At 37.9% G+C, this 19,315-nt stretch overlaps 2 protein-coding genes across 5 annotated transcripts; one reads left to right on the top strand and one right to left on the bottom strand.

Moving 5' to 3' along the window:
• The first annotated feature begins 385 nt into the window (after nt 1-385).
• Nucleotides 386-8,200, top strand: smpd1 (sphingomyelin phosphodiesterase 1). 2 transcript variants are annotated; one of them, XM_059352166.1, is made up of 9 exons: nt 386-578; nt 788-1,039; nt 3,324-3,644; nt 4,546-4,826; nt 5,071-5,244; nt 5,543-5,714; nt 5,893-5,969; nt 6,518-6,663; nt 6,749-8,200. In XM_059352166.1, exons 2-9 carry the CDS (start codon nt 815-817, stop codon nt 7,165-7,167), a joined length of 1,815 nt encoding a protein of 604 aa, XP_059208149.1. In that variant the 5' UTR covers nt 386-578; nt 788-814; the 3' UTR covers nt 7,168-8,200. The 2 variants fall into 2 exon arrangements, with proteins under 2 accessions (XP_059208149.1, XP_059208148.1); XM_059352165.1 differs by lacking the exon at nt 386-578 and having other exon boundaries at nt 763-1,039.
• A 407-nt stretch (nt 8,201-8,607) lies between these two features.
• Nucleotides 8,608-18,297, bottom strand: tpte (transmembrane phosphatase with tensin homology). Of its 3 annotated transcripts, none has more exons than XM_059351698.1 (19): nt 17,949-18,297; nt 17,390-17,480; nt 17,110-17,190; nt 16,980-17,027; nt 16,723-16,884; nt 16,235-16,354; nt 15,356-15,455; nt 15,145-15,208; nt 14,962-15,026; nt 13,958-14,018; nt 13,787-13,868; nt 12,985-13,073; nt 12,089-12,150; nt 11,911-11,991; nt 10,077-10,182; nt 9,890-9,987; nt 9,346-9,441; nt 9,190-9,257; nt 8,608-9,094 (listed from the first exon to the last, which is right to left on the bottom strand). In XM_059351698.1, the coding sequence occupies exons 2-19, from the start codon at nt 17,434-17,436 to the stop codon at nt 8,992-8,994; spliced, it is 1,533 nt and encodes a 510-aa protein (XP_059207681.1). In that variant the 5' UTR covers nt 17,437-17,480; nt 17,949-18,297; the 3' UTR covers nt 8,608-8,991. The 3 variants fall into 3 exon arrangements, with proteins under 3 accessions (XP_059207681.1, XP_059207682.1, XP_059207683.1); XM_059351699.1 differs by lacking the exon at nt 17,949-18,297 and adding an exon at nt 17,792-17,905; XM_059351700.1 differs by lacking the exon at nt 17,390-17,480.
• Nucleotides 18,298-19,315: the final 1,018 nt, after the last annotated feature.

The raw sequence follows: 19,315 nt of genomic DNA, 5'->3' as shown, positions 1-19,315 counted from the left end.
TACATTTTTTTAAAGCTTGTGCACACAAGTTATTATCAAGTTATCTTGTGTGAGCAAGTTATTATCTTGTGTGCACAAGATAAAAACTTGTGCGCACAATAGGCAAAATACCACCTTACAAGAATTTAGTATTTGAGGAGGTTTCTGAAATTATAAAGATAGGCCTACTAACTCAGCACAAAGAAGTCATTATTTTTGATCCAGTTTCTTATTATAAAGACTTACAGGACATTTATTTTAATCACAAGACTAAGTTTTCATCTGTCTTTGTTCTTATGCCCAGCGGAAATGCTTTTCCTTACTAGAGCGATTTACCAGCTGCAGTTTATTACAATTTGCATGTGAAGAAACAGAGGGGAAAAAGTGAGACACGTGATGAGTCAGCTGACTTTCTGTGCTTTTCACAAGACCGAGCACAGATACACATCATAACAAGCAGTGTGCTGCCGACCGACCAGCACACAGCACGGCGCGTCCTTTTATTGGCTCTGGAGAGCGGCTCTGACTGCTGACCGGCCTGACTTCACCGCTGCCGGGGAACAAGTCGACGAGCCTCCGCTCTGCACTTTTCTCTGGAGGTATAGTAGCAAAGAAAAGTAGCTAGCTAGCTTTGTTAGCAGGTTGTCGCCGGTTTTGTGCCCTTTAAAAATGTGTTTGCGGCTTTGTACTGCTATGAGTCATTTATTCTCAAGTTGAAGTGTTAAACTACACCACTAAGTGTTACTTCCTTGACGCTCTTCGCTTCTTTTTCCTGGCTGTTAGTGGTTTGTTCATGTCCTTCACACAGAGAAACGGTCCTCGGAGGACACCTGCAATGAGGCTCCCCGCGCTGCTGCTGCTGCCCTCCTTCGGGCTGATGACCTGCACTGTGGTTTTAATGGTGTCGCTGTTCGGGTCCTGTCATGCAGCACCGACCTCCGATCAGCCCGGGCTGGTGTTTATGGAGCACTTGAACCGTCCAGGGCTCGGCTTCAACTGGAGGAACCTCACCTGTCCACTGTGCAAAGCCCTCTTCACCATCCTAGATATTGCACTTCTGGTAAAGTTTCAACACGTTCAGTCTGCTCAAGATGATTCCGGTGTTGTGTCCTTACTGGTTTCAACACTAACTGGTTGCCGTACTTGTCTGTTCAGCTTTGTTTTGCCTCGTAAATAAATGTGACGAATCTGCTAAATGAGGCAAAACAAATTTATATACATTTATAAAAAAATCCCAAAGTTATTTATCAAGTTTCTCCCCACCTCTCTAGACCAAGGCTACAGTCATATTTACCACCTCGTTAGCCCAATATAAAACATTTTTATACATTTATATAAAATTGAAATAAATGTATATTTATAATTAAATATGTATACTCTTATAACATTTATTTATTATATTTTTATTTTAGATTGACCTGTGGGCCAAATGATTGCTTGAACTCCTAGTTATTGACACTAGTAAATTAAAGATAATTTATTATCTTTATTAAATGTAGTTGGTTGGTAAGATTATAATGTGGCTAATATCCCGTTGCTCACTGCAAACATATTACTTGATACTGCGACTGACTTGTAAGGGGTTAATCAAGTTTGCAAAAAATATGCAGCGTCTGACACTTCACTTTCTTGAGACTTCTCGATCATAGGTTTCACTGTTGACCTCTAGTGCTCCTGATAAATATGTATATTTATAAATAAGTATGTTAAACCTCTGAAGTCCAGGAGATTTTGGTTTAAATGTCAACATCCTATACATTAATTTCTGTCTCTGTTTAACGTCCTTACATCACATGCATGGCTCTTTTTTCTCCACACAAACTTGGCTATCAGTCAGATTTTTCATTTTATTTGAATTAACAAAGTATATATAATATTTTAAAACCATTTATACACACAAACAGCAGAAAAGTAATAAATAATAAAACTACAAAACAGTCTATTTGCATGTAAATTAAAAATAGTAGTAGTTTTCATTGTAGAAAGGAAATTCACATTTTAAAAATGGTCTAGAAACATAAATGGCACACTGTGAAAGCTCCTATGATTGCACTTTCAACTGGCTTTCTCAGCTTGTCTACATTACACATATAAATAAAGTTATCAATGTAAATAAAACATGTATTTTCAGTAAATAGATGGACTCCAGAAGGTTAATATAAATGTTAAATTGTTTTCACAAGATACTCCCAAGGCAATAGGTAGCACTGACAGTATAGTGTAAGAAAGATCGTCAGTATTTAAACATATTTATTTGTCACAATGTGTTTCATATTGGGCTAATCAGGTGCAAGGAGTTCCGATGTGCAACTCAAGGTGACTAGTTGTTTTAGATCATTCCAAAAGAAAACGTTGCCCTGGATTCTGAAATAGGCTTCTTATGCAAAATAAGTGTTGCTTCATTTGTGTTGCAGCAGTTGAGAGAGGAGTTGATTCAGCCTTGCAGTCACGGTTATGGTGTTTCTACTGTCTAATATTTTGTCCAGCCTAGTTTATAATATACAGGCAGATTACAGTTTAGCATAAACTGCAAAACAGCTGGCCGCACCATTACAGCTTTCAATATAGTTAAATCAACACTCTCCTTAAACAGCTTCAACACAAACTGATATGTATAACCTTCATGAAGGTCGAAATCAAGATATACTGTAGTGTTAAATTACCTTGATAAATGAAAGGGTAATGCTTTTTTTTAATGCATCAATGCATTGTTCCCTTCTTCTGTTCGCTTGCTGTTTGGGGTCTTATAACCAGTGAAACATTTATTTATTATATTATTGTTTCAGATTGACCTGTGGGCCAAATGATTGATTGAACTCCTAGTTATTAACACTGACTAGTAAATTAAAGATAATTTATTATTTTTATTTAATATAGTTAGGTTGGTAAGATTATAATGTTATATATTGATACTGCGACTGACTTGTAAGGGGTTACTCAAGTTTGCAAAAAAAATGCAGCGTCTGACACTTCACTTTCCTGAGACATCTCGATCATAAGTTTCATTGTTGACCTCTAGTGCTCCTGATGTCCAAATATCTACAGCCGTTGACCTTAAAAGCACACTCTCTAAACGAGCCAGATTAGTTTTTATTCAAATCAAAACTGTTAATATTATACTTGTGTGCAGCCCTCCAAGAGTGTGCAAAATGACATGATGTTACATTGTGGTTAAGTTGGAATTTTGAATTCAAATGTATTTCTCCGTAGCCGGTCTTTGAGGAAGTTCTGAGGTTTTCACTTCACTCTGAAGTATCATCCTTTGTAGACCTTTCAGTTTCCCTTTTTAGTTGTATTTTAAAGCCTCTTATCTCATCCTGCTCTTCCTCTGTTACCTCTCCTAGAGCGATGCAAATGAAGAGCGAGTGGCTCGTGCAGTAGGGGAGGCATGTATCCGTCTTCATCTGGCTGATGAGCAGGTGTGTCGAGAAATAACAGAGTTGTTCAGGGATGACTTAATCCGAGCTCTGCAGCAGTCCTTGCTTTGGCCCACTGAGGCGTGCGGCGTGCTGGTGGGCCCTTCCTGTGGAAAATTTGACATCTATGCGTCCTGGAACATCACCCTGCCAAAGGTCCCTAAGCCCCCTGTTACACCACCTTCTCCTCCCAAGGCTGGTTCTCCACAAAGCAGGATCCTCTTTCTAACTGACATCCACTGGGACAAGGTGAGTGTCGTTGAGAGATTACTAGGGGGGTGACGAGATCTGGTGCCGCGAGATTAAACTCAATGCAATGTTTCTCCTCGCGTTAGAAATCAGACTCGCGAGATTTGTGAGTTATCCAAACTTCTATTTGTTACCTGTGGGGGCAGTAACATGAAAAGAAGAAGGAGGAGAAGGAGGGGAAGCGACAAGCAGCCAGAATGACGTCGCAGAGGCCGGCGGCTCGTTAAAGAATTAATCGAAGCGGCACAGTCCTGCTAATAGGCTAACAGTTAGCTCTGTAGCAATACAGTGTGTATGTGCTGCTGCTGCAGGAGGTGTTCACTTAGCGATCTCTGATGTTATGCATATTTAGCGACTGCGGCCACAGTTGCATCTCTCCTGTTTAATCCGTCCTGTATGTGATCACGGTCGAAACTGTCGCTAAGCAATTACCATACATCACCTCCGGAGTCTCATTAATCCCGCTGGGGGATTTTATTTTTTTATTCATCTTATTTTAACTTTTATAAATTTTAGTTTCAATTTGTGGAAGAAGTTTATCAAAAGCTCATGCTTACATCATGCATGTAAAGAGTAAAAATTAAAAATCTGTTAAATAAAAGTCAGTTGGTCCAGTCATATACTGTGTCATTGTAGATTTCTTAAAATCTCGTCTTGTCTCATTGTCGTGAACCCAATATCGTGTCTCGTCTCGTGAGCAGAGAGTATCGTCACACCCCTAGAGATTACCCAAAGTAGAATCTACCTAAAACAGTCACTCAACAGAAAGAAACCAGCCCCCCCTCCCCCTTATTTTTATTTGTGATAATTATGTAAACAAGAAAATAGTAGGAGAGATGTTGTCACCAGACTTTGTTGTGGATCAAGCTCTGCTTCTAAAAATAATCCTTTCCACTCGCAGGAATATTTAGCTGGCAGTGCTGCAGACTGCAAGGACCCTCTGTGCTGTCGTAAAGACTCAGGTTCTCCCAGCTGGAGGCGGAGGGAGGCTGGGTACTGGGGAACCTACAGTAAATGTGACCTGCCTCTACGAACAGTGGAGAACCTCCTGGAAAATGCTGTCAAGGACGGGCCCTGGGACTGGGTGTACTGGACCGGAGACATACCAGCACACAATGTTTGGGCTCAGACCAGGAAACAGCAACTGTCAGAGCTGACTGTCATCTCCAGGCTCATCCACAAGTAAGTTTTCTTAAGGATAAAACCTTGTGTTGAAATTTTAAACCTTTCAAGCATGTTTCTGGTGATACTATTACTGGATAACACAGTTGCTCTAATTTAACCTCAAAGGGGCCTTGCCCTTTGACTCAGAACATGGTGATAAGATTGGGGGTATTTATGTTCTCTTTTGGTCAGATGTTTGTGTTGCCTGGAACTGACCGAGCCAAGCAGCTATTGATTCTCCTCTTCCTCTTTTTCTGTTCAGACACCTGGGACCTAACGTGACAGTTTACCCTGCTATAGGGAACCATGAGAGTACGCCGGTGAACAGCTTCCCACCACCCTTTGTTCATGGTAACAGATCCTGTGCATGGCTCTATGATACAATGGCAGAGGAATGGGCACCATGGTTGCCAGAGCAGGCTTTGCAGACCCTGAGGTTATTGATATTCATGTTTTTATCATATCCAAATGTCCACTGCATGTTCATGTTGTTATGCAGGTCAAGTGTTATTTGATATAAAGTAACATCAAGCAAAGAGTTTGCCAGATTTTGAGTAGAAACTGTTCGCTTTTTGCTGTTCCACTTTGCAAATAGTGGGAGGTACACTAAACGGAAGTGGTCACTTTTCTCAGAATATTGTTCCCTAAATAAAGGCTTTGGAATGTTGCCGGGCACCACCAACTAAATTTAACTTTGTGATTCCTTTAGCTATGTCTTTTGGGTGTAATTTCAGATACGCAGGATTCTACACAGTGGAGATTCAGCCCGGTCTGAGGGTGGTCTCCCTCAACATGAACTTCTGTGCTCGGGAAAACTTCTGGCTGATGGTGAACTCCACAGATCCTGCCAACCAGCTGCAGTGGCTCGTCCATATTCTCCAGGATAGTGAGAACAAGGGAGAGAAGGTGTGTAGATCAGCAAAAACAAAAGATGACAGAACAGTGGAGTCAGCCATAATGATTCTTTGGTGCTCTGATTTTACTTCCCTATAGTAACTGGCAGTGAGCATGTGATTACAATAACGCTGTTTTTATTAGTGCAATATCTTCTTCCACATGGTGTAATTGCCTCCTTTTTATGTAGGTGCATATCATTGGTCACATCCCACCTGGCCTGTGTCTCGGCAGCTGGAGCTGGAACTACTATCACATTATCAACAGGTAGCTATGCTGAGCATTCAAACCTAAAGACGCAGAGTCCCAGAACTAGTTGTGGTGCAGTCAATTGCTGTAACATTTCTTTGTGTCCTGTTTATTTTGTTTTGTCAATGAGGAGGGAAGTTCTGTACACACAGGAGTGAATGTGGCTGCCAGTAGCAGTTTTAGACCATCGAATGTAATGTGGAACACTCATTTCCCCAACATCAGTTTATAACTGTGGTCTGTTGTATAGTACCTGCCATCTATTTTTAAAAGCAATGCCAGTATATGGTATAATAGCTCTTAGGTCAATTTGCATATCTGACTCATTTCTTTGCAAAACAAACGTGTGGTTTGGTTTTTACTAGCAGTGCTTGTTTCGCATCCTTTTTTTGACGACCAGATCAGATGCTTTAGTAAATGAATGTGGAAGTTTTGTTTTTTTATTATTTCAGGTTCAGTGACCGACTGTGGTTAAAGTAGCTGCATGTATGAACCTTGCTATCAGAATGAATTAAATTTTTTATTATTTTTTGTTAAACATTCTCTTATTTTTATTTTATTCTCAGATATGAAAGTACAGTTACTGGACAGTTTTTTGGCCACACACACCTGGATGAGTTCCAAATGTTTTATGATGAAGTGACCATGAGCCGCCCATTAGGAGTGGCTTTCATCGCTCCCAGTGTCACTACTTATGTTAATCTTAACCCAGGTGAGAAACTGGCCAAGGCATTTCCCATCATTTCAGAAGCAACACACACCTAAAAAAAATATTTTAATTACTCTTCTCTTAACAGGTTTCCGTGTCTACATTGTGGATGGAAACTACCAAGGCAGCTCTCGGCTGGTTCTTGACCATGAAACCTACATCCTCAACCTCACAGAGGCAAACCACGGTCCAGGAGGGCAAAAAGTCCCAGAGCAGAACCCCAAATGGACACTGCTGTACCGTGCCACTGAGGCCTACGGTCTGACCAGCCTGTTCCCCTCTGACTACGAGGTGCTGATGCGGACCTTCATCAGTGATGACCGTGCCTTCCAGAAGTTCTGGTACCTCAGACACAAAGGACATGTCTCAGAGCCCTGCAAGGAGACGTGTAAAACTCAAGTGCTCTGCTTTCTGAGAAGCGGGCGGTCTGATGAGCTGGAGCAGTGTGACTATCTCAATGGTTTTGGAGGAAATTTAGTCCGAGCTGTCAGAACAACCCTCTGTTGACCTGAGGTTTGGACTGAATGTCTGGGAGACGAAAAAGCATTATGACCAAACATGAAATTGAGCCAAAAAGTGGATTTTTACTTGTTGCTGGTTGGCCAACAAGATTAGTTACATTTGTTTGATATCAGTCACTTGAGGTAGTTCACATTACTGATTGTCTATGCGAATTTGGTGAACTTGACCTTTGTTCACAACTGATTGTAACAGGCCTTGGATTTGTCAACTGCTGTTATGCAAAGACTGTTGAAATTGCCCTGAAAGTTGTGGTTTACTTGAAATGCACAAAATTGCAGGAGTTTGGTTGGTTGGTTGGTTGGTTGGTTACTAAATGTCATTTTTTTTTTTTTTGCATTTCTACTGTACTGGGTGCCTTGTATCAGGAAAAAAAATAATGCTAAAGGTAACTTTTTCTTTCAACACCTTGTGACTAGAATAGCTTGTACCTAACCTTAAGAGGATGCTAAATGTTGAGGATTACCAAAAAGGATGGGACTAGAAGTACAAAATTAAGACTCTGCTTTCTTGTGATGCACAGCAGGAAGTTTGGATTAAAATTGATGACTTTCTGTCCCATAATACGCTGTAAAGCATGTCAGTAGGCACTTGCTTTATTAAATTTGGTGGATTAATTGTCAGTAATCACACCTCAGGTTTGAACTTTGTGGAGTTGTTATATAGCACACATCATCTTCACTCAATCATTTTGACTTCCTTAGTCTGCACCTTTCGTAAGGATTTAGGTCAGTAAAGTATTTAGCTTAATTTGAAACACCATCTGCCTCAGCAGTGAGATCTTCAAGCCTGTATATATGGAACAGTATTTCTCATTGAGGTTTACTTCCGTCTGCACTTTAATTCTTTGTTGGCTAGTTAACATCCAGGTTTGATAGAGCCAAAGTATGGGAATGTTCTCAACTCTTGGTCTATGTGAATTGTGGTGTAACATGAGCATGACAAGTATTGCAACTTGTAAAATCAGCAATGGTTTCAAGAAAATGTATAAATTGTGAATAAATGACTAAATCTGCCAATATCTACTTGCTTTGTATTTAAGTGTAAAAATAAGTTACAAATTAAATATTTTTGGGACAATAAATGGGTATAATTAAAACTTATTTCTACACAGATTACCAAAAATCCCTTCAGTGCCAACATCTACATCAAAGTGATACCCCTTCTCACTGAAAGTGGAAGGAAACCTGTATTTACAATGTTTCTGTGTCATCCTCAACCGTTGCCTCACTGAAGACATTTGCATCTAATAAGCCTGTGCCTTAGTAGCAGACAGAAGTGCATGAGAAAACACATCCAGTTTTAAATTGACTAGATACTTCAGACGGATGCAAATTATGGCATTTGGATGTAGTTCAAGAGTCAAATGCACTGTCAGTCAAATAGAGCCCAACCTTTCAGCATCATGATTTCCAAAGGTACAAATATTTTGTATTTATTTCATCTCCAATTTTCAAATTCTATTTTAGGACACCAAGAACAGCCACAAATACATATAAACTGATCTACTGGAAGACAACATATTTAATGGCAATTATTCACATATCCCTTCATTATAAATTTCAGTCTTAAGTGCCATGACTCATTAGAGGACCACTGCAGTATACAGGACTTGAATCAGGATGACTCCACTGCCCTCAAGATCAAACATTTGAACATAAGTATTTTTATGCCTTGATTCAATTTTATAATTGGACTCTCATTCATTTCTCACCTTAGTGTTCAATCCCACAATTTCTACTCGCCATACATCACTAAAGGCACAACTGTAACAAGCAATTGAATCATGTTTATCTTAGTTCAGGGCTTTTATTATGGTTCTGAGAAGAACATAGTGACTCCAAAGTCCTCCTTGTACAGGTCCCAAGTCTTTGGCTTGTGTGGGTTGTCCAGCTCCTCTCTGGGTAAAAAGAGCCTGTGGAGAGTTAGGGAGTTAAGAGTTTAGTCAGCACTAATATCTGTGACTTATGTGAGAATGTTTGAGTTGAGAACTAAAAAAAATTTTCATACTTGTCCTCTACGAAGGAGGTGTTGAACCAGAAGTAAAATGGAACATCTTCGTATCCTTTTGGAAGACCCTAAGTAGGATTATGATAAGAAAAGATGAATCATAGGACACTCAGGCCAAACATTAGCTTGACTAGCATCTGTAGTTTGATCACTCACAGCGCTGGACTCAAACATGACCTTCACATCCCCTTCAACCACAGGCCCATTCTGTAGGCTGATGACCACTGCATTATTACCCACATCAGGAAACACCTAAGAAACACATTCACACAGTCAACAAATGAATTGTCATGACCTCATGAGAGTACAGTACAGGTCAAAAGTTTGGACACACCTTCTCATTCAATGTTTTTCCTTTATTTTCATGACTATTGACATTGTAAATTCATCAAAACTATTAATGAACACATGTGGAATTATGTACTTAACAAAAAAGTGTGAAATAACTGAAAACATGTCTTATATTCTAGTAAGCAAAGGGTGGCTACTTTGAGGAATCTAAAATACAAGACATGTTTTCAGTTATTTCACACTTTTTTTGTTAAGTACATAATTCCATATGTGTTTATTCATAGTTTTGATGCCTTCAGTGAGAATCTACAATGTAAATAGTCATGGAAATAAAGAAAAACGCATTGAATGAGATGGGTGTGTCCAAACTTTTGGCCTGTACTGTATGTGCCAAGTGTGTGAGACTTACTGTGCAGTTGTCCTGTTTGGCACACACACATTGAAATACCAGTTCTTTCTTCACAATTATCTTCACCTTGAGATCACTGCCATTACCTTTACCCACACCTGAGAAAGAGAAAAAAACAGATATTGGCCCAGGCACAAAGAGATATACAAGATTAAGTTACATGTTGGAGTTGGTCAGCTGTTTTTACCTGCTATGGAGTGGATGCGGATGCTCTTGATCCTGATGGTTTTAGGTGGGGGAAGCTGCCTGTTGAACTGGTTCTTCATGATCTCGTAGTACCCAACATACCGGCTCTGTGGTGCACACAAACATAAAATGTATTTTAGCCCCTTTAAAAAGTTAAAAGATAAAATAAGATACGAATTTATTTATCCTGCAGTGCTGACATTTAGTCATCACAGCAGCTCAAGATACAGACACAAAGGAATTAAAAAAAACCCCAGAATATATAAAAAAGACATATATATACATATTCTATACACCTTATGTACACAAATTACTTATACGGCTGCTATATGGCAGGTTTTTTTCCTGAAAGTATTTTGCATTTTACAGATATTGCACATAAGAGACGATATATTTTAGGTTGTTGCATGTAGTTGTATGAACATCAATGAATAAATATATTTAAATATATGCAGAGGATAAACACAGTATAGTATAAATGGTATAAGACATATATAAAAATATAGAAAATATACAGAAGCTCATATAATGTAATATACGGTGTGCTGTACAGCAAATATGTATAAAATAAAATGTATTATTTAGTATGGTAAGTATAAGTATACTAGTGTAAGTATGATAATATTACAATATAGGTATAGTAAAAAAATAAATAAAAAATATATAGTATTATACTAAAAATGATAATAATAATATAGGCCTAATATACTTTCTGTGGTCGGATGTAAACAGAGATAGTGCAAATAAACCAGTAAAGCCACCAGTAAAGTGACCTGGTGGTATGAACAGTGCTGCATTAAGTGCACTCTCTTCACTTTACCAGCAGACAGCGCTTTCTGGCAGGGAACTGAAGCAGTTATTTTCATGCTCTCTTCAAAGACACCAGACTCCTTTAAAGAAAAACATAATTTTTCCTTGCACCGATCAAGGCAGCAGTCAGACCAGCAACTCCTGTGATGTGCGACTTGAAATGATTGTTTTTCTCAAAAGAAGTCTGTTGGCTTTGAAGAGAGCATACATAGTGAAAACTGATATTGATTTTTTTTCAAGTGGGCCTTTTTTAGGTGGCTAAAATATCTTGCCGGTTCCTCCAAACCAGGGCCTGCTTACCACCATCTACTTTAGGTAATACACTGATTCCAAGCTATCCCATTAAGATGGAATGGATTGTCAATGGAGTCTTTCTTGGGATCAGGATTATAAATATTACAATCCATCAATCAAATTTTATTTATATAGCATGTTTCAAACAAATCCAGTGTAATTAGAAGTGCTTTACAGATTGAAAATAACAACTTAAAATATTTGATAGGACATGGTGACTAATGCATGCCGAGTAATGATATAAGAGTAAATAAAATTATAAAAGATATATACATGTATATATACAGACACACTTCTTTACAAGAATTTGACATAACAAGAACATTTAACATGAACAATAAAATATAGGTAAAACAGATAAAAGCTAACACATAAAACAAATATAAACCATAAATTGTGATAAAAAAGATAAGATGACAATAATAAGACACTACATGAAAGCCAGATTAAAAAGATAGTATCAATATGTTTACTTTTAATCATGAATGCTACATTACTATACAGCTAAGGATGACAGTACCTTTAAACTATTTAAATGGCATATGTTTCTGTTTATAGAAAAGAGCCTTCTGTCTGTGTTACTTATGCCTCGTGTGCCAAAATATTATTTATCGTACTACCACTCGGGGGCGCCAGTTAGACTATTTTAAAGTCCTCAGAGGTTAAAAGTTCAAAGTAAGTGCCTGTATTAAAAAAGCTCTGTTAGTTCATCCCGAGTGACTCGTTCTCACCTGAGAGGGAGTCTCCACTCCCTGAAACTTGGAACTCCGGCTCTTGTCTGTCCTCCTCTCACCAAAATACTCCAGACTGTCCTGGTGGACCAACAGAAATGTGTTGTGAAAAAAAAGTGTTTCAAAACATTCTGCTAATTCATTGAGCCTTGTTGGATCACATATCACTCATACGTACCTGTGCGCTCTCAAACTGGTCACTGTCAATAAACCAGGTGCACACCATAGTACCTGTGCGTCCTGTGAAACAGAGCAGTAGAGGGTGAACTAAGAGTGACAGTAACACATTTTCAACCACTGTACTGCTACAAAGCCTAACTGCAGTAACTACATTTTGGTCAAAATTGAGTTATAACTAAAAATGAACTCTTTGATGTCTGTTTTATCTTGTGACAAAGTTTTAGATTTCAATTTTGCTTTATTTCAGAGAAATAATTATATAAAAACCACACAAACCAACTCGAAACCAAGCAGTAATTACACTTATCACAGTCTGCTTTGGATATATGTACTAATTTAAATATAAATTAATAGAAATTATACGTTTATTCGAAAGGGAAATTATTATCTAGATAGTGATCAAGTAAAAAAAGTGAGATAAAATTAGATTAAGACTAAAATATAACATGTCTTTATAATATTAAGTTTAAAATACACAAATATATATAGAGTTGTTAAACGCTTTTAAATAGATTTATAAAATAAATTTGAAAATGTTTATTCACTGAAAACTAAATATAAAAGCTGAAAGAAGACAACAACATTGTAGTTGCTGCACTGAGAACCTTTTACAGAAATGCAGTAACTGCGTTTTTGGGTTCAAAGGTCAAATAAATCATCTTGATTTTTTAGAATAAAAATTACATAATCAATACATGTAGAAATAAGTGTCATATCACTTATCTACATGTAACCAATTTGGCCGGCCAGTTAAAACACGTTAAAAAAACTTGAAAGCAGTTTTTCTCAGTTTTACCCTTTGCTTATTTACTGCAGTTAGACTTTGTAGGGCAGAGTACACTAAACTAAAGTCTAGGCTCAACTTAAATAAATCACAGAATGAGTCAGGATCACCTTTTCCTCCTTTACAGTGAATAGCGATGATGTTTTTGGGATCGGCCGCCATCCACTCCCTCACATTTGCGGTGTATTTCAGCATGTCCCTGAGTCAAATATTAGAACACACAATGATTAAGCCATTACGATAAGATGTTGGCTATTGTACAACACATAATGGTAATAAGTAATACATCCTGTTTCCGTATGTGCCCAAATACTTTATGAAAATATTTGCAGATAATATAAAAGCCCAAAAAAACAGAGCAAAAATGATCTTACATACAGTACAGGCCAAAAGTTTGGACACACCTTCTCATTCAATGCGTTTCCTTTATTTTCATGACTATGACATTGTAAATTCATCAAAACTATTAATGAACACATGTGGAATTATGTACTTAACAAAAAAGTGTGAAATAACTGAAAACATGTCTTATATTCTAGTAAGCAAAGGGTGGTTACTTTGAGGAATCTAAAATAAAAGACATGTTTTCAGTTATTTCACACTTTTTTTGTTAAGTACATAATTGCATATGTGTTCATTCATAGTTTTGATGCCTTCAGTGAGAATCTACAATGTAAATAGTCATGAAAATAAAGAAAAACGCATTGAATGAGATGGGTGTGTCCAAACTTTTGGCCTGTACTGTATAAGATAAGAGACTGTATTGATACCGCACGGACATTTAAGTGCCATTTACAAGCATTATAGTTGTGTCAATAATGTCAACCTAATGCATTGATATGATTACAATAAGGGCCTCTTGCATAGCTACACAAAGTGCTTCAGTATAATAAGAAACAAAATGCAACCCACTCCAAAGAGGGGACGTTGTGGTCATCAATGAACACCCGCTCAACCTTGTAGTGGAAGAACTGGGGGTCGTAGCCTTTCTCACCTGGAAACAAAAGGTGGTGTTGACATGGTTTGCATGGTTGTATGTAAAAAGGAATGCAGTACACGTGATGAGAGGAGGTGGCAACTTACTGCACAGGTTGTAAACTTTATAGTGGCCTTCATGTTTAGTGTCAAGGAACCTTGCCACCTCCTGCAAAGAAAGATAGAGAAATAGGTTATGGAAGTCTGTGGTTGGAAGTTCCTTGTGACAGAGGTGGCTATTAACCCTTTGATGCACAACATATTGACACCCCTTCTAATGCACAACATAGGTCAAAAATTACCCGCATTCATTTCCCATGTTATTTAATGCTGCTATGTGTTTCTGTGCTCTATCTTTTTAAATCAATTTATGTTATGATTGAATAGTCCAAGTATTTTTTGAATATCTTTTTTTTATTAAAAACCGATCATTCCTTTCATACTTTATGAAGAAAATAGATTTTGTATTACTACATCAAGTTTACACACATGGGTCAAAAGTGACTCATTCATCCCAATTTGATTTAAAATTAAATGACCTAATACTATAATAATAGTAATTTGTTTCAAATAGTTACTTTAGCAGTAAGAGAGGCCAAACACTCATATATTCAATATATTTAACATGTTTATGTATCATTTTGTCACACATACAGTATATCTGGAAGGTATTCACAGCGCGTCACTCTTTCCACATTTTGTTATGTTACAGCCTTATTCCAAAATGACCTTAATTCCTTAAAATTATACACACAATACCCCATAATGATATTTTTGACCCATGTTGTGTATAAGAAGCGTAGTGATACAAAAAGGGTTTTTATTCAGAAAGTAAGAAATTAAAAAAATAGGATGTATGATGATCAAAAACAAGTTGATTGAGGAAAACCTGGAATACTGAATGATTGAGTTTTTATTTTCTATATCTTTGCAATAAATGAATTCCATCGGGTCACTTTAGACCCATGTTGTGCATCAAAGGGTTAATGGATTTATTTTGAAATTAATGGTTTTAATTAGATCAAAGTTAGTAATGCAGGTACCCAGGTTATGTTAGAGTTTACTTTTTTATATCTTTTACTTGTAAAATTGAAAATCTTATCGTATCTTACCTTGATTGGGTTTCTGTAGAATGACTGCTTTCCGGAGGAGGGGAAAGACATGGCGATGACACGGTCTAGAGAGGGTGCAAACAATATTCAACTTCTTAGAGGATGTTATTTTTTGTCATCTATATGAATTTTCAGACATTCATGTATGGTGCTGTTTTTCATTATACAGCATGTAACAACTACCGGTGACATAGGTAAGGTCGAGGTCAAATCCATCCTTCTGATATCGCCGCTTGTTCTCAGAAACCTGGCAAAAATAACAAGTCAATGAGAAGGAAGTTGTAGACATCATCTCACTTGATGCCAACCCTAATTACACGCAGGTAAGATTTTCTAGTGAAATTTACTACATTAGGTGTTCACAGTGTTCTATACGTGGTGGTGATGGCCTTACCATCCTCCTGGTGACCTTCTCCAGCTCTTTCCTCTGAGCTGCCAGTCTGAAAACCCTCACCAGGATGATTATTCTCAGGAAACGGAAAAACGACACCACCCTGATGAAGAATGAACGAAAAAAATGTACTTAATAATAATAATTAAACACATTTTAGCATCTTAATGGCATTAAATATAAAGTACTTTATATTATAAGTAGGGCCGGGACTTTAACGCGTTAATTCAGATTACTACGCACTAATTTTTGCACCGCGGAACGTTTCTCACAGGATGAGTTTCAGGCGAACCGATTATACTTGAGCACCAACTAGCGTTCATGAGTTCAGACAACAACAAACCACAGTGAACAGGAACGTTATACGAAATTATATTACTAATCAGTATTTTAAGATTAAGAGTATTTTCAAAAATATTAAGAAGAATTGTGTCACAATATTAATATTATTCAAAATCCATGAAGGCACTGGCATTATTATTAATGTGACCCTTGCAAAAATATGTACAGTACACAGAGCTAAAAAAAAAATAAAAATCTTTTTTGCAGTATGTAAAAGGTACCCACAGTTTGAGAATACTACTGTACAGCAGGATTCTCCATCTAGGCTTTTTAAAATTAAATAATAGTCTTAAGAATTAGTGAAAACACATGTTTGGGTGGACTAAGTGAAGTAAGTGGGGAATTCAAATATGCAGAACATCAATTGGAGGATCATTATAAATTAATCTCCAGGCACTAAACCTAAATATTTATACTAAACTTAAATGTTCCTCTGGATCCTGCAGAGCTTTCATGTACTTTCATGAGAAACCGACACAATGTTATGAGCCGTTTCTAGTAATATTACTGTTAGCTGGGACTGCAGGGGACAGCAGGTACCTGGGGATGAGGCTGGCTCCTGACAGGTCAGTGAAGGTGTAGATCATGGTGACCACCAGCGTGATTACCACAACACAGGCGTCTATGATGTTCAGCTTGGAGCTGAAGTAAACTTTGAACCTATAAAGACACGACATGAGAAAATGAACATGCTGCTGGGAAAACTGTCCAGATCATTCAACTACCAGTATGTTCCTGAATCTAACATTACTGTAGTAGAAAGTATTCATTCAGTGACACTGCACTAGTACTCTGAGTCATCAGGTTTCCAGAAGAACAGCCCCATGCATGGCATACATTTCCTGTCCAGCTTCCTCTTCATAACTTCCTGTTTAACAGCTTATCCAAATGATTACTGCTGACAGTGGACTCTGGGAATGTTTGCATCACTCTTGTTAACATTTCTCCTTCTCAAATTCACTAGCAAGCAATTGTGCAGCGATAACTGAAGATATATTGCAACTGAGCAAACTCTTTCTTCCACTCACCCTTCCACATAGACCCGCAGGAGGACGTCAGCGAGAAAAAAGAAGGAGATGCAGAGGGACACGGCCTCTAAGGCATCTCCAACCTCTCGGCTCTTTGCTGGCAGGGATAAGTCCACAATCACCAGCACAAAGTCCACTAGAATCAGCACCACTCCAAATATACTGGAGGAAATGACAGATACACTTCAGCATCATCAAACACTACCAGGCAAGGAAAGAAACATCATTGACAAAAAGAGTTTCTAAAACACACTCACCGAAATCCAAAGGACATAACAAAAGGTGAGATCTTCTTCCGGATATTGCTGCAAAGGAGAAAAATAGTTATGCATGTCAAGGAGTATGATTTTGAATAAAAAGTGTTGCATAAAATCTTCATAAACTTACTGATACATTGTGTCTGGCAGCACAGTTTCATCCTTTCCATCGTCAATCTCCACTTTAGCATCCTCCATCTTTGCAACGTTTCTAATAGATAGATGGATAGATTTAGAGACATAGCATAGGATGTTTAGATAGATAGATAGATAGATAGATAGATAGATAGATAGATAGATAGATAGGATTTCAACAAAAAGCAGGCTGAAAAAAACAAAATACCCTGAACAAACACCATCCCCAAGGTCACATATAAAAGGAAAAGCAATAGCTCCATGACATTCCTCACCCATTCACACCTGAATCCGACCCTGGACTGAAATAGACAGAGGACATGGTGTGTGTGTCTTCCCTCTTGTTTTGCTCTGAACGTGTAGTTTCTGCATTTAAAAAACAAATACATTGAAACTCCCTTTTTTAGTGTTGCTCCAAAGTTACAATGTAAAAAACAAACAAAAACAAACAAAAACAAGGAGAGACAAGCCGGGGGACAAAACTATGTGTACCAGAAATAAAATACTCTTTGAAATATAGACAAACACTTCAATCACTGAACTTTTAATCAGCCTCCAGGTTGCATACGTGCCTCCTAAAACTAATCACCTAGCAACCAGTGTTCTGATTAGCCGCTAATGCAAAACATACAAGAAAGAAATTAGCGAATTGCATAAGAAAGTATTCATAAGCGTACCTCTGAGGAAAATTAAAACAAGCAGGTAGCTTCAACAACACAAACCAGTCGCTTTTCAGTTCCTCTGCTCCAAGCACCTTCCCTCAGTCCCTTTTTCTCCGTGTTGATACCAAACTAGCCCCACCAACAACTACCTTAACTCCCACTGCTTGCTTACCGTTAGGAGTGTCATTCGTGAAATTATACGGGAGTTTGTCTTGTGACTTCTTGTGAGGACAAAGGAAGACGGTTCAAAGGTTAACCGGGTAGATTTTTTTTCTATCCATCCACTATTCCTCTTCGGGTTGTTGTTTTTTGCAGACGTAGCGGTTTTAGACTTCCTGGAGCTCAGTAAAAAACGCTCAGCCCTTTTCTTCTTTACTCATCTTTTCTTCACTGAATCGCTTTCACACGATAACTGTGTGAGTGTGACCATAGATCATGCAGAGCTTTTTAAACCGACAGTATTAGCTTTAAAAAGTCAGTCGACAGCCCTCACACATCTCCCTCCACTCTGCAACATCTGGTTTTAATTCAACGCGCATTCTCCAACACCAACAGTTCTCTCCTGGTTTGAAAAGTCTGTCGCTGCAAGCAGGGCCAGTTGAACATTTTGCTGTACCCTGGGCAACAATATTCAAGGGCCCCATCATCACAACCCCAGCCCAGAATGACCATAATGTGGCAAAATATAGAATAAATTACAGTAATATACAGTTCATATACTCAATACATCAAGTGCTTACTGTCATCAAGTGCATTTTCATGTACAGATGTGCAAACGCTCATAGAACTACAAATGCACCACGATTTCCTCTTGTCAAGGCCACTCACTCGCATATCAGCATAGGTATAACCTGACCCACTACATAGATGATAATAATAATAATAATAATAATAATAATCAATTTTATTTGAAAGGTGCCTTTCTTGGCACTCAAGGACACCGTACAAAAAGATAGAAGGAAGTGTCCTCAATTTTCACAAAAAAATAAGTAAGCAACCACTTTCAAAGCATCTAATATGTATTTAACAACACCTATTCCCAGCAGCACAAATGTATTGAATTGATAGAGGCATCACAGAGGAAGACAAGACACAAACAAAAATCAAGAATCTAGAATCAAGCAGCATTTTGGTCCTCAGGTCATTTTAAACAGAAATCACCCTGCCACCTCAAAATTGATTTTTGAGTAACAGCTCCGATGGACAGTTGAACATATCAGCGAGAGATAAGCAGATATTTTGCTTGTGCCCACACTGCCCTGGGCCCTTTAGAGGTTGAGGGCACCTGGGCAATTGCCATATGGTTAATCCGGCCTTGGCTGCAAGGTAGCAATGCAGATAATAGCACAAAAAAGTTTTGTGTTGGGATTTTACTTTAATTCCAAACCGGTAAATAATAAGCATGCATGGAATGTTATTTCCAGTTAAAGGTGTAAAGGCTGCATTATCAAGAACCTGTGTCACTGTATTTCATTTTTTTAAAACAGGTTTTCAAAGTGCATAAAACAAATAATCTATTATTATAACAGATTTTAAAAA

This window comes from Centropristis striata, chromosome 15 (assembly GCF_030273125.1).
Source record: "Centropristis striata isolate RG_2023a ecotype Rhode Island chromosome 15, C.striata_1.0, whole genome shotgun sequence".
Lineage (NCBI taxonomy): Eukaryota > Metazoa > Chordata > Actinopteri > Perciformes > Serranidae > Centropristis > Centropristis striata.
Note: the sequence above shows the minus strand (reverse complement) of the source record. Positions and strands in the feature narration are given on the sequence as shown.